At 33.6% G+C, this 14,704-nt stretch overlaps 1 protein-coding gene and 1 pseudogene across 2 annotated transcripts; one reads left to right on the top strand and one right to left on the bottom strand.

The window, feature by feature from the left end:
* The first annotated feature begins 8,521 nt into the window (after positions 1–8,521).
* LOC147508221 (Cytochrome c oxidase, subunit Vib family protein) lies at positions 8,522–10,030 on the top strand. Of its 2 annotated transcripts, XM_086599115.1 has the most exons (4): positions 8,522–8,669; positions 8,753–8,890; positions 8,978–9,053; positions 9,683–10,030. In XM_086599115.1, exons 1-4 carry the CDS (start codon positions 8,598–8,600, stop codon positions 9,688–9,690), a joined length of 294 nt encoding a protein of 97 aa, XP_086455241.1. In that variant the 5' UTR covers positions 8,522–8,597; the 3' UTR covers positions 9,691–10,030. The 2 variants fall into 2 exon arrangements, with proteins under 2 accessions (XP_086455241.1, XP_086455240.1); XM_086599114.1 differs by lacking the exon at positions 9,683–10,030 and having other exon boundaries at positions 8,978–9,325.
* Positions 10,031–12,173: 2,143 nt separating this feature from the next.
* LOC147508220 (uncharacterized) lies at positions 12,174–14,363 on the bottom strand (annotated as a pseudogene).
* Positions 14,364–14,704: the final 341 nt, after the last annotated feature.

The following is a 14,704-nucleotide window of genomic DNA, read 5'->3' as shown; positions in this document are numbered from 1 at the left end:
TCCCGTTAATAACTCTTTAAGGTTAGTTCAATGCATCTCCATCTAGTTTCTGATTATTTATGCTTTGAGGTTAGTTCGATACAATTATATCCGGTTTCTGATTTCCCGTTAACTATTCTTTGAGGTTATTTCAATGCATTTGCATTTAGTTTCCAATTTCCCACAAATTATTCTATGAGGTTAGTTCAATACAGTTGCATTCGGTTTTTTATTTTTTGTTTATTATTTTTTGAGTTAAGTTCAATGCATTTGCATCAAGTTTTTGGTTTCCCATTAATTATTGTTTGAGGTTTGTTTGATGTATTTGCATACCATTTCCGATTTTTCGTTAAATATTTTTCAAAGATTTGCATCCAATTTCTAATTTCCCGTTAATTATTCTTTGTCGTTAGTTTAATGCAATTTGCATAAAGTTTCCAATTTTCCGTTAATTACTCTTTGAGCTCAGTTATGTATTTGAATCCAGTTTTCGATTTCCTTATAATTATCTAATGTGGTGTGTAATAACAACTTCTACTGATCCATCTGCAGTGTCATTGCAAACATGACATAAAAAGTAAATTATGCTTAATTTACTATGTGGGATCATCGAAGATTATTCAGTTTTCGATTTTCTGTTAATTATTCTTTAAATTATGCATGACTCATTATGTGGAATCGATCTTCAAAGATTATCTACGAACGGGTGTTGTTATATTAATTATTCTGAAAAATATTTACAAATATGCAGAACTATAATATATTAATATTATATTGATCACTAAACCAAATTTCTTATAACGTGAAAACCTCACTCTCCATTAAAAAAAAACTCATATTTGATAAAACCCTTCAACTTCATTTTGTTGTTTAATAATAGAAGTTTGATTGATGTTTTGTGAGATTGCCTAATAAGGCGAAGTTTATATATATTGAAGCTACTTGAATACGGAAAGAGATAAAATAAACACTATTTTAAATACAAAACTATATTTATCGAGACATTCCCACAACATATAACCCAACTATGTTTTGAGGTTAGTTCAATGCATTTGCATCCAGTTTCTGATTTTCCGTTATTTATTTTTTGAGGTTGGTTTAATGCAGTTGCATCCAATTTCCAATTCTCGTTATTTATTTTTTGAGATCAATTCAATGTCGTTGCATCCAGTTTCTGATTTCTTGTTAATTATTCTTTTTGGTTAGTTTAATACATTTGCATCCAATTTCCAATTTCCTGTTAATTGTTCTTCAAGGTCAGTTCGATGCATTTGCATCCAGTTTTTTTTATTTCTCGTTAATTATTCTGTGAGATTAATTTAATGTATTTGCATCCAGTTTCTGATTTCTCGTTTATTATTTGATAAAGTTGTATTTGCATCTAGTTTCCGATTTTTCGTTAATTATTTTTTAAGATTAGTTCCACGCATTTGCATTATGTTTCCAATTTATAATTAATTTTTCTTTGAGGTTAGTTCAATGCAGTTGTATTCGGCCTTTCGATTTTCCACATTAATTTAATCTTTGAGGGTTAGTTCAATGCATTTGCATCCAGTTTTTGATTTTCTGACAATTATTTTTTAATGTTAGTTTGATGTATTTGCATCCAAATTTTGATTTTCCGTTAATTATTCTTTGAGGTTAGTTTAATGTAGTTGTATCCATATTCCGATTTTCTATTAATTACTTTTTAAGATTAGTTTAATGCTTGTATTTGCATCCAGTTTCCGATTTTCCGTTAAATATTATTTGAGGTTAGTTCGATACATTTGCATCCAGTTTTTGGTTCTCATTAATTGTTTTTTTTACATTAGTTTCATTCAATATTATACATATTTTAAAATATTTGTCATTATTGCTTTGTCGTTATTATTTTTTTTTATTTTCTATTATATATTTTGTGATGTTATTTTTTGTATAATTGTTACGTGTTAAGGATATATTCGAAATAAGTCGGTGCTTTATCATAGTCTCATAGATACTAAAATTGTATGATTTGTAATATGGAATTAGTTTCTACAAATCACCTATTTTTTTAGCAATTTTTTTTTGATCAAATATATAAAAATTAGAACAATAAAAGTGTTTGATTCGTAATATGAAATTACATTCTACAAATCACCTATTTTTTAGCAATTTTTTTTTATTTGATCAAATATATAAGAATTAGAAATACACTCAAACTCTCCAAAGAGCTCCAAATATAAGAATTAGAAATACACTCAAACTCTCCAAAGAGGTTCCATGTACGTAGGATTGTAGCCTATTAAAAAATACTATCTTTCATATTATAGTGCCACATAGGATAGAGAAAATGTTAACTCTCATATTATAGTGACACATAGGAGAGAGAAAATCCTCCTTTAAAGGTCTCTGCTTTAGTATATAGATAGTAGATTTAAGTATTTAACTGTGTTTTACCACTCCACTTGAACTAAAAAAAAAAATGCAAATAAAGAAAAAAATAATAAAGTAAGTCATACCACTCCACTTGAACTGGCGTGAAATAGAAAAGTAAGTCATACCACTCCACTTGAAGTGACGCGGAATGTATTTTGTATCTCAATAATACTCCCTATATATAGAGAGTAAATTACAGATAGAGAGTGAAAACCTCCACTTTTAGGGAGATAAAGAGCCATTGGAGTTGGCCTTAAAGGCAATCCACTCTTTGTTGTCTTCCTCTAAAACTCAACTCAGGGATTGGAATTCTCTCTTTTTTTGTTTTTTTATCACTAAAAAGTGTTATATTATATAAAGGTAAAATATGATTGTATTATAATTTGGTACTGGCTCTCCATGTCAGTGAAAGATAATGTGAGTGAGAACCTCACCGATTATACACCACTACAAAAAGACACATTACTATTGATCTTTGTCCAGTTGAAAACCAAGTTTGAAAAGTGGTGAACTCAACGAGCTACAAATGTGTTTTTTTTCATACAAATTCATGCCCAAACACTTCCTTTGATCTTGTTAAGCACTTTGTTGATGCCCAAACACCCAGGGAATTCCTTAATTCCCATACTACTACTTTTTTTTTTTTTTTTTTTTTTTTTTTTTTTTCACGCTTACAAAAAGTTTTTTTGGGAGCGGGAGGGGGGGCGGGGGGTGGTTTTTTTTAGGTTTTTATAAGTGATTACTATTTATTCTTACTGTGAGTGATTGAGTAGTGGCCACTGTTTTTTGTGGGTGTTTGTTTTTAAGCTACTTGTAAGTGGTAGACTGGTAGACCCTTTTTAGAGCATTTCCAATGCAATTAAGCTGCAATTTTTCACCTCTATGTAGGATTATTTATCCTCTTTGCTATTTTTCTAGTGAAAAGCTGCCAATGGTTGCCTAATGCAGAGGTGACTATAAACTTCGGACGAAATGTTTTATTCCGTCTGAATATAAAAATCGAAAAAATGCGCCGGACGGAATGAAACACCCCGTCCGAAATTTTAAAAAAAATGAAAAAAAGTCGAAAAAAACACAGCAGGATGGAATGTTTTATGTTTCATTCCATCCGGAAAAATAAATGAAAATTTTCAAAAAAAACACAAGAGATGGAATAACAGATTTCATCCGAAGCTCACAACTTAGTAACAATCTCGGTAGCAAGTGCTACTCTCATTGTCACTAAATTACAAGCTACCCTCATTGTCACCCTTGCATTGGGCATAAGTTTTGGCTACATAAGAGTGACAAGTTCCTATTTCCCCTTATAGTGACTTGCATTGGGAATGCTCTTATGGTATATTTTTGTTACTTATAAATGCTAAAAGTGTAAGTAGCAAAACTTGACTTACCAAAACTTATAAGTTGCTAAAAAGTAGCTAAAAACAAACACCTCCTTAGGCTTTCCCAATTCATAAATTGTCAACTTCACCACCTGCTATATGTCGAAGATGTTGCCCACCAGTTTAATTCTCTACTTGGCTCAGAGACTTTACAAACAGTGGTATGATTGAAGTGCGGTTGCAATGTTTGGTTTAAAAGGTCCTGATGAAGAAAAGGGAAAACAAATCCTAGGCAGACCAACTAACTTACAACCGTCAGGGGAAAATGACACCTTTATAATCTAATTAGTACGACAAACTTGCAATAATGCAGTCCTCAAGAGGGGCTCCTATCTATTACTATATAAATATCGGAGTCACATTAATTACGTACAAGTATTTAGAACTCCAGATTCAAGAGATTTGGAATACAGTGTTTCAGTTAATTAGTTATAACTGTCGCCAAAATCTACTATCTATATACTAAAGCAGATACCTCTAATGGAAAATTTTCTCTCTCCTATGTGGCACTCTAATATGAGAATTAGTTTTTTCTCTCTCCTATGTGACACTCTAATATGAAAGATAATCTTTTCTAATAGCCAACAATCCCACGTGCATGGAACCTCTTTAGAGAATTTGAGTATATTTCTAATTTTTATATTTGGAGAGTTTGAGTGTATTTCCAATTCTTATATATTTGATCAAATAAAAAAAAATTGTTAAAAAATATGTGATTTGTAAAAGGTAATTTCCTATTACGAATCAAACACTTTTAGTGTTCTAATTCTTATATATTTGATAAAATAAAAAAAATTGCTAAAAAATAGGTGATTTGTATAAACTAATTCCCTATTACAAATCATACAATTTTAGTGTCTATAATAAAACACTAACTTATTTCGAATATATCCTTAACACGACTTCAAAACATAGTTAAAAACAATTATACGAAAAATAACATCACAAAATATATAATAGAAAATAAAATAAAAAATAACGACAAAGCAATAATGACAAATATTTTAAAAAAAATATAATACTAAATGAAACGAACGTCAAAAAATAATTAATGGAGAACCGAAAACTGGATGCAAATGCATCAAACTAACCTCAAATAATATTTAACGGAAAATCGGAAACTGAATGCAAATGCAAGCATTAAAGTAATCTTAAAAAATAATTAATAGAAAATTAGAATATGGATACAACTACATTAAACTAACCTCAAATAATAATTAATGGAAAATTAAAACTTGGATGCAAATACATCAAACTAACATAAAAAAATAATTGTTGGAAAATTGGAAACTGGATACAAATGCATTGAGCTAACCCTCAAAGATTAAATTAACGAAAAATCGGAAACTGGATGCAACTGCATTGAACTAACCTCAAAGAAAAATTAATTATAAATTGGAAACATGATGCATATGCGTGGAACTAATCTTAAAAAATAATTAACGGAAAATTAGAAACTTGATGCAACTGCACTGAACTAATCTAAAAAAGGATGCAAATACATTGAACTAACCTCAAGAAATAATTAACAATAAATCGAAAACTGTTTGCAAATTCATTAACTAACCTCAAACAATAATTAACGAGAAATCGGAAACTATATGTAAATGCAACTTTATCAAATAATATACAAGAAATTGGAAACTAGATGCAAATGCATTAAACTAATTTTACAGAATAATTAACGGGAAATCAGAAACTGGATACAAATGCATTGAACTGGCCTCAAAGAATAATTAACAGGAAATTGGAAATTGGATGCAAATGTATTGAACTAATCGAAAAGAATAATTAATAAGAAATCAGAAACTGAATGCAAATGCATTAAACTGATCTCAAAACATAGTTGGATTATATGTTGTGGGAATGTCTCGATAAGTATAGTTTTGCAATTAAAATGGTGTTTATCTTGTCTCTTTCCGTATGAATTCAATATATATGAACTTCATCTTATTAGGCAATCTCACAAAACTTCAATCAAACTTCTATTATTAAACAACAAAATGAAGTTGAAGGGTTTTATCAAAGATGAGTTCCTTTTTATTAATGAAGAGTGAGATTTTCACATTATAAAAAATTTGGTTGAGTGATCAATATAATATTAATATATAATAGTTATGTATATTTGCAAATATTTTTTAGAATAATTAATATAACAACAACTGTTCATAGGTAATCTTTGAAGATTCCACATAATGAGTCATGCATAATTTAAAGGATAATTAATGGGAAATCAGGAACTGGATAATCTTCGATTATCCCATATAGTAAATCAAACATAATTTACTTTTATGTCATGTTTGCAAAGATACTACAGATGGATCAGTAGAAGTTGGTATTTCACACCACATTAAATAATTAAAAGGAAATCGGAAACTAGATTCAAATACATAACTGAGCTCAAAGAGTAATTAACAGGAAATCAGAAACTTTATGCAAATGCAATAAACTAAACTCAAAAAGTAATTAACTAGAAATCGAAAACTGGGTGTAATTGCATTAAACTAACGTCAGATAATAACTAACGGGAAATTATAAATTGGATGCAAATCCTTGAAAAATATTTAACGGGAAATCGGAAACGGTATGCAAGTATATCAAACAAACCTCATATAATAATTAATGGGAAATCGGAAACTGGATGCAAGTGCATTGAACTAAACTCAAAAAATAATTAACAGAAAATCAAAAACCGAATGCAACAACATTGAACTAACCTCATAGAATAATTGGTGGGAAATCGGAAACTAAATGCAAATGCATTGAAATAATCTCAAAGAATAATTAACAGGAAATCATAAACCGGATATTATTGCATCGAACTAACCTCAAAGCATAAATAATCAGAAACTAGATGCAGATGTATTGAACTAACCTTAAAGAGTTATTAACGAGAAATCGAAAACTGGATCCAAATGCAATGAACTAATCTCAAAGACTAATTAACAAAACATTGAAAAATGGATGAAACTGCACTGAACTAACCTAAATAAATAATTAACGGTAAATTATAAATTTGATGTAACTGTATTGAACTAACTTCAAAAAATAATTAACGGGAAATCGGAAACTTGATGCAAATGCATTGAACTAACTTCAGAGAACAATTAACATAAAATCGGAAAATTGGTTGCAACTACATTGAATTAACCTCAAAGAATAATTATCGAAAACCCAAAAACTGGATGCAACTGCCTTAAACTTAAATCAGTGATTAACTAATAGAAAATTAGAAATTATATGCAAATGTATTGAAATAACCTCAAAAAATAGTTAACTGGAAATCGGAAGTCGGATGTAACTACATCGCACTAACCTCAAAGCATAAATGTCCGCTTTTTTAGCCTTCTCACATATATGAGTAATTACGAATAATTAGGTACCTAAAACGAAAGTGAGTTTATAAAAATAGACGCTTACATATATGCAAATTGTATAGAAATTGTAAACTATCGAACTAACCTAGAAAAACAATTAACGGGAAATCAGAAACTGGATGCAGATGTAGTGAACTAACCTTAAAGAGTAATTAACGGGAGATTGGAACCTAGATGCAAATGCAATGAACTAATCTGAAATACTAATTGACGAAACATCGAAAACTGCATGCAACTGTACTGAATTAACCTTAATGAATAATTAACGAGAAATCATAAAGTGGATGCAATTGCACTGAACTAATTTCAAATAATAATTAACGGAAAATCAGAAACTTGATGTAACTACATTGAACTAACTCAAAGAATAATTAATGAGAATTTTGGAAACTGGATGCAACGTACTAATATTTATCAAGGTTTGATGCTTCCTTTTTATAAAACGTAATAATTAAATGAACGTGTCGATTAAATGAACGTCAATGAGTTTTATCATCGTATTATTTGAGGATATGAAAATAATCAATCTGTTTTAGTTATTTGTACACATTAGTACGTAAGCTGAGCGGTGATGATTTATCGCTAAATCACCATAAATCTAATAAAACTATTATACAAGCTAGATCGAGTTTAAGATAATTCTATTTGAAAATTATGGATTAATATCCTAAACCACAAAGTGAAGAAGCTATCTCAATTTGATCCCTTAGTTTTCAAGTACTTATGCACAATAATCGCTGCTCATTAACGTATTTCGATTTATTTTCAATAAAAATATATTCTGATTTGAAAATTTACCGCTAAATCACTATAAATATAATAAAACTATTATACAAGCTAGATCGAGTTTAAGATAATTCTATTTGAAAATTACGGATTAATATCCTAAACCACAAAGTGAAGAGACTATCTCAATTTGATCTCTTTGTTTCCAAGTACTTATGCACCATAATCGCTGCTCATTAACGTATTTTGGTTTATTTTCAATAAAAATATATTCTGGTTTGAAAATTTGTGTGAGACATTTTGTAAAGCCTTTTCAACACACAAAATATTTAATAGATCTCGAGCGTATGTCCGGGTCCAGAATCTAGTATCAAACTACAACCGAACATACATATTCAGACTGGGAGTACAGTGAGTACTCAGCAATGCATGTCGGGATTTCAAATAGAATCAAACTCGACTTCAACTGGACATGCGAGCCTTTGGAACAAGTGCATTCCCATCCTTTGAAATGAACAGGTACAAGCTTCATCTACTGATATAGAAATCGCACTTTGAATTGCTCTTCAAGATGGCCACCAGTGTTGGTCATAAGTGGGCTCAGATCGTATTAACTATTGGGCCGAGTATACATACCCATGGGCTTCCATCTACTTATAGCCCAAGCTTCCTCCTTCATATATCTAACACAAATTCCCGACACCTCAAAACTTTGATCAAGCTGCCTTTAACCATGGAATCCGCCGTGTCATCTGATAAAGTTTATGTTGATGTTCTTGCACAAGGCAGAACAGCTTGTTACAAGGTACCCCTTCTTTCTTTCTTTCTTTCTTTTTCGTTAGTTTTTAGACTTTGTATGGTGAATAAAGTGTTTTGTTTGTTATTTAGGCCAGAGATGCATTTTATACTTGTATTGAGAAACAGTCAAACAAGAAAGCCTCTGAAGTTGGCTATGTTGGTCTTCTTTATCCTGTTGAATGCAAGAAATCAAGGGAGCTCTATGTTAAACAATGCCGACCCACCTGGGTAATTTTCATATTGTTCTTGTTATATATTTTGTTTTAGAATAATGATAGGTTTTTTATAGTGGGTTTTGCTTGTTTGGAATTGTAGGTTAAACATTTTGATCGACAGCATTGCTCGAAAAGGAGGGTGCATAGGCTTTTGGATAATGATGAGGCAAGAAGAGGTCCGATTTCGCTCCCACAGCCTTACATTTTCAAGACTTCATTTCTTGCATAGAAGAAAGTTATATACTCTAGTAGGTTTCTATGATAGTTCAGTCTTAGTTTAATTGGGTTATCGAAAAAAAAAAAAAAAAAAAAAGTCTTAGTTTAATTGTAAAAAAATGGATGATTAGGTTAGATCATATGTGATTTGGTTCCTTTGTGAAACCCCATTAACTATGTTTATAAACAGCTTCTCTTATTAATGCACGTTAAGTGGTATTTGATGGAGGTATACAGTTGTGTATTTATTCATAGATGGAATTAGCTATGTTGTTGTTAGACAAATGAATGTTAGGAGACTCTAGTTTGTTTGAAGTATTGGATTGAGTTGTGTGGCAGTGACAACACTTGGGTCATTTGTGACATTACGTTCACATGCTTAAAAATGGATTATTTTCTATGCACTACTTGATTTTGAGGTTGGGTTTTGTCGCTTATGCTACTCTAAGATATTTTCCCTACTTCTCTTCCTGCAAGATGTTTGAGTGTAAAACTTTTTTGAAGTGCCTGAATCTTCTATTTATACCTTTTCATGAAGTAAGAGTTGAATGACCAGACCTAAATTTATTGGGTTCATTCATCTGTACAGGGGAATGAAGTTAACCCATATGGCAAAGGGGGAAGAGATGCAATTCTGTTCACTGTGTTAGTTACTTCTCCACTTGCTTGGTTCTCCAATGAAAGCGTTTGTAGTCCAAGTTTGAGTATTTAGTTCACTTAACGATTTAGAACTAACGATTGGTGAGTGTTGTAAGTCTAGTATCACTGGAATACTTATCTTGATGGAAAACACCTTTTTGGGAGTTTTAGTGAGAAACATGAAATTTCAGGTTGTAATGCAACTATATAAAGATTAAGTTTTAAGTATTGGGCCCCTGTTTAGGAGTGTGTGTGCAAACCAAGTAATAGAAACAGTTGGTGACTTGGTGTTCATTTATCTAAGTTGTCATTTGGAGTATTTTGTCGTATATCAGGATTACTTGTTCCTTACCTTAACCTTAGCAACGGAAATTTAAGAAACGAGGCTCAACTTATTTGAAGTTTTACCTAACTATATTATAAGATCAATCAAAACGAAGGCATGTCTAGTTATTTTAGTTTGTACTTTGTTTTATTGTATTTTGCAATGCCGTAAGGTATATCACGCTTCTAGGTAGGGCCACACATGTTAAATTGTCCAAGAGGTGTGTACTCAACTGAAATGTCATAGGTAAGTTAGAGGCTTGGTCGTTCCATTTTTTCTTCTATTTTCAAGAATTTATCGTGTTTGACATCATGTCGCATCTGTGCCACATGCGGAAGTGTAGGATTATATATGGGGTTTATGTAGGTTGGTGTGTAGAGGACTTGTACCTGTCAGACACTGAAATGTGTCCTTCGTTGCATAGCTTCTCTTGTACAGTTGTACTCTCTTCACCTCAAGGTTGTATTCTTGACAAGTTAATAAATTCTTAACTTGTCAGAATAACAAGGAAAATGAGTATTTTAAAACATAGTTTGTTGATTTCTATACAAGAATAAAAACATGTTATTGAATGGTCAACTTTTTACATTCTTTGGTGTGCTGTACTTTTTTGGTTTGAGCATTTGATAATTCTTCCTTATAGTATTGGTTCTTATTGACCTATGTGGCAGATGTCCTCAATCTCATAGGCTCTGTTTATATATATAAAAAAAGGGGACATATAAGATATTGTGTGGGTAAATAAGACCAATTAGAGAGTACAAGAAACCGCAGACCAGAATAGATGTTATAAGTCATATGAAGTGATCAGGGCAAGGGTTTCTAGTCTAGCAGAATCTTTTTGTTGTTTTCAAGACTAGAGATGGATTTGTATTAAGATAGAAATTTGAATGGAAAAGCTAAGGGGTCAAGAAAGTACTGGACTGCGGTGAAGTAATCAATAATATAAATTTATTTGTGTGAAGGATAGGCTTTAGATTTGGGGAGTAGTGGAAGGGGTTTGATGATGGATTGATTCCTTCCTCAGCCCCTGCAGTTGATCCTTGTTCCCGAGTGAATGTGGTTCTCTCAGTCACTCTTGAGATGTTCACTTTTGTTAGGTGGGATGGCAGATGTTGGTGCCAATCTAGAGAGTATATCTTAGTTCAAAGTAGCTGATGGATACTCCTTGTTTCGTTTGTACCTATACCCCTGGCTAGAAACAAATTCTTTTATTCATTTAAGGAGAAAAGCCAAAAGATTGTAGAAGGTTGAGGCTTTGCTAAGGACCGATAGGAAGAAATGTTTGGATATACTGTAGTTGGAGCAACATTCTGAGGTCTGCACTCATACTTTGGCTTCTGCAAGGACTTGGAAGATGAGGCATGTGAAGGCCAGACTCTAAATTCGAGGAAAATAATGTTGGCTGTGTGATATCTAAGATAGTTTGTACACAGAGTGGTGGGGTACTAGGTGCAAGAAAGGTCACTGGAAGTCCTGCAGCTGAAATTTTAGAAAATAGAATAATTAATACATTATTGTATATGGATTTACAAGCTGAAGAGCTGAGAATAATATTGGATTTACAAGTCTTGAAATGGGACGAAATGTGTCGGCAATCCGAAAACACTTTTCAAACGATATGGATTCCACCTCCACCCTAAGACTGTTAAAAGAAACCTAATGATCCCACGGTGAGTGGCAAGAATTTACTTCCATCTTAGAACCCTGCATGCAGATAGGAAATACACATGCATTCCTCTCCTTCATAGGGTTCATAGAGTTCTGTTGCTATGTCATCTCCATAACCATAGCTTGCAGCAGTATAGCCACCCTCGAGGTTACGTTGTAAAGTAATAAGAAGGTTTCTCCTCTACCTGAAAGAAAGGACATTTGACTAGATGATAAAGTACATGTCAGGTAACATAATTCTGCAGTGTCAAAGTCCAAATTTCCTGTAGTTTATCACTTTATCATTAGTATGGGAAAGTTGTCCAAAGAAAGAAGGCAATTTGTAATTAGCATTATTGTTGGTGTAAATTTTACAGCTCGCAATTATTATTATTTTTTGATAGTGTGTGGTAGTTGTTTAGTTCAAAGAAACATTTAAATTGAATTTTTGCAATAAACATGGAAAGGCGTGAACCTTTTAGAGTTTTAGGACTCAAATTTATTTAAGATGCAGAAGAAAAAGGATTGGCGACTGTAAAACTCTGTCTGCCTTTTATTTACAATCTTCTGGAAAAAACTGAATTCAAATAAGGCATAAAGTGAAACTAAACGGTGTAAGATAACGTTGTTAAATTGCTTCAAGGGTAATGAAAGCCAATTGTAGTCCGTTGAACCTGCAAAGTTTGCAGAGTGGTGAAAGAAGTGATGGGGTGCGATATTTGTCCTCTCCTCCCATCAGTGGCGTGGCAACACCAACCTTGACAGGGCTGACATAGTCTGGTCGATAAGTTTGGCCGAACACTCCCTTGGCTGAGTCTGTCAGTTGGATAAACCTAATCTCAGTTTCCAAGTGCGCAAAAACATCGTCTGCTGGCAATTGGTAATTGTGCACCCGATTTTCTTCAGCTCCAATTGGTGTTACCTTGACATCCACTTCCAGAAGTCCTGTTATAGTCAATTCCACACTTTCTGTCATCAGTTCATTCTATAACAACCTCCCTTTCTCCAGCATTAATTCTCCACTCGGCGCCCCAATCCATAGGTACTTGAACTGCCTTACCATCCCATCTGACAATTAGAGCTTCCACCTTGTCATCCCATTGAGTGACCCTCTCGGCAGCAACAACAAGAGTGAGAATCAAATATGACAGACAAAGCTTGCACCCATGTAAAGTTGCGAGTTGTACCCTCTGGCCGAGTTCCAATGAAGTGAGCATCGATTTGAATGTTATCGTCTGAGAATAGAGCAAAGTCACCACCCTTGGATCCATGAGAGAAGAACATTCTTCCATCTCCTCCAACGAATCGTGGATCATAACAAACAGAACCGTAGCCTTCACAAGTGGTTCTCCTAGCTGCCAGTCGATATTTAAAATTAAACGCCAAACATTACACATGAAAGTGTCGTTGGATTTATACTGCTATACCAGATGGACCGATTCTAAAATGATGTTCATCTTCAGTTGCAAGCTTTGAGTAAATTGGAAAAGATAGATAACATAGTAAAGAGTACTGGTGCGTAATGGACTTGCATCTGCAAGAAGTCTCACACTTGCTACTACAGTCGACAAAGCAACCCTTGGCATTCTTGTCCTTAGGTTTCCTTTCTGGGCATTCTCGAGGGCATTCAAGAGTCTTATTGAAGCAGCTTCCTCTTGTCTCACATTCGCATCGTTCTTGTCCAGTAATTTCGTTGGCTGGCAGTACGACGTATCCATTGTCGTTTCAATTACCATTCCCGTTCCCATTGCCGTTTCTGTTTCCATTACCATTCCCGTTCCCATTGCCGTGTCCATTGCCACCATTGCCGTTTCCATTGCCATTACCATTCCCGCTGCCATTGCCACTGTTTCCGCTGCCATTCCCACTGCCACTGCCACCGCCACCGACTCTGTTTCTGTTGCCATTCCCATTACCATTACCATTGCCACCGCCACCCTCGCCGTTTCTGTTGCCATTGCCACTGCTGCCCTCGCCGTTGCTTCGGTTGCCATTACCATTGCCACTGTTCCCTCGCCCTCGCCATTTCCGTTGCCATTCTATTGCCTCTGCTGCTTCCACCTCCACCGTCCTCGTTTCCATTGCCGTTTCCATTCCTGCCACCGCCATTACCGTTTCCATTGCCACTCCCATCACCTAGAGCCAATTTGACGTCTATTGAGATAAGTATCAGCAAGAAAGCTACCAAGAGATAGGTTTTCATGTTATTCATAGCTATTAACCTCTCTATACTTCTCCTTCTACCTGATAGTAGGAGTAGAATAAAAAATATAGAGATATGTGATGAAATGATCTCGGATATTGATGATGAGAATGTTGATAGCAGATAGAGATATTTATAGGAGAATGTCTTAGTGAACAAAGTCGCAAACCTTAGAATTTGCCATAATCTTCGAGCTTCAATGTCTTCTAGTACAAACAAATCTCGATGACCAATCTTTATCGATAGTTAGTCTGTAAGTTTAATTGGGTTTTGAGTAAAGGAGAGCTGATTTCCTTATTCTACGAGACCCCAGGAAATGCTCAAGTCAATTTTGACATTCTTTCAATGGAAGGAATGAATTCAAAGTCCGTGGTTAAAATTTTGAAAACATAGCAAACTAAGCCAGACAAATACAGAAAATGTATTTTGACAAACTCTTGTAAAAGGGCTAGCCCAGGGCACAAGTCTCCGCCATGGCGCCATGTAGGGTGTGGGTGTGGGTGTGGAGAGGATGCCAAGATCTGCGCCCAGTCTCAGTGCTATCCTAGCGATCTTCAAAGCGAGTCTGTCTAACCAAATTGAGTGATAATTAGACTGATATGTGGAATGTTTTTGACATACCGAAAATATCTGTTACATTAATCAGAGTCAAGTATTAGCGACGAAAACAAGCAACTTAAAACACAGATCGATAAAGATGCGGCAGCTGGTTTTGTTCGGAAATATGTTGCTGCTGCCTGCTGGTCTACAAAATTAGACTATCTCTATTGTTACATATGTTTTTCTCTCTTCTA

This window comes from Coptis chinensis, chromosome 3, assembly GCF_015680905.1.
Source record: "Coptis chinensis isolate HL-2020 chromosome 3, ASM1568090v1, whole genome shotgun sequence".
NCBI classification, from domain to species: domain Eukaryota; kingdom Viridiplantae; phylum Streptophyta; class Magnoliopsida; order Ranunculales; family Ranunculaceae; genus Coptis; species Coptis chinensis.
Note: the sequence above shows the minus strand (reverse complement) of the source record. Positions and strands in the feature narration are given on the sequence as shown.

Bases quoted from the DNA above. Each gene is read 5' to 3' on its own strand.
- LOC147508221 (XM_086599114.1), top strand. From the start codon at position 8,598: ATGGAATCCGCCGTGTCATCTGATAAAGTTTATGTTGATGTTCTTGCA. The intron at 8,670-8,752 runs GTACCCCTTCTT...TTTGTTATTTAG, and splicing joins GCAGAACAGCTTGTTACAAG to GCCAGAGATGCATTTTATAC. The intron at 8,891-8,977 runs GTAATTTTCATA...TTGGAATTGTAG, and splicing joins AACAATGCCGACCCACCTGG to GTTAAACATTTTGATCGACA.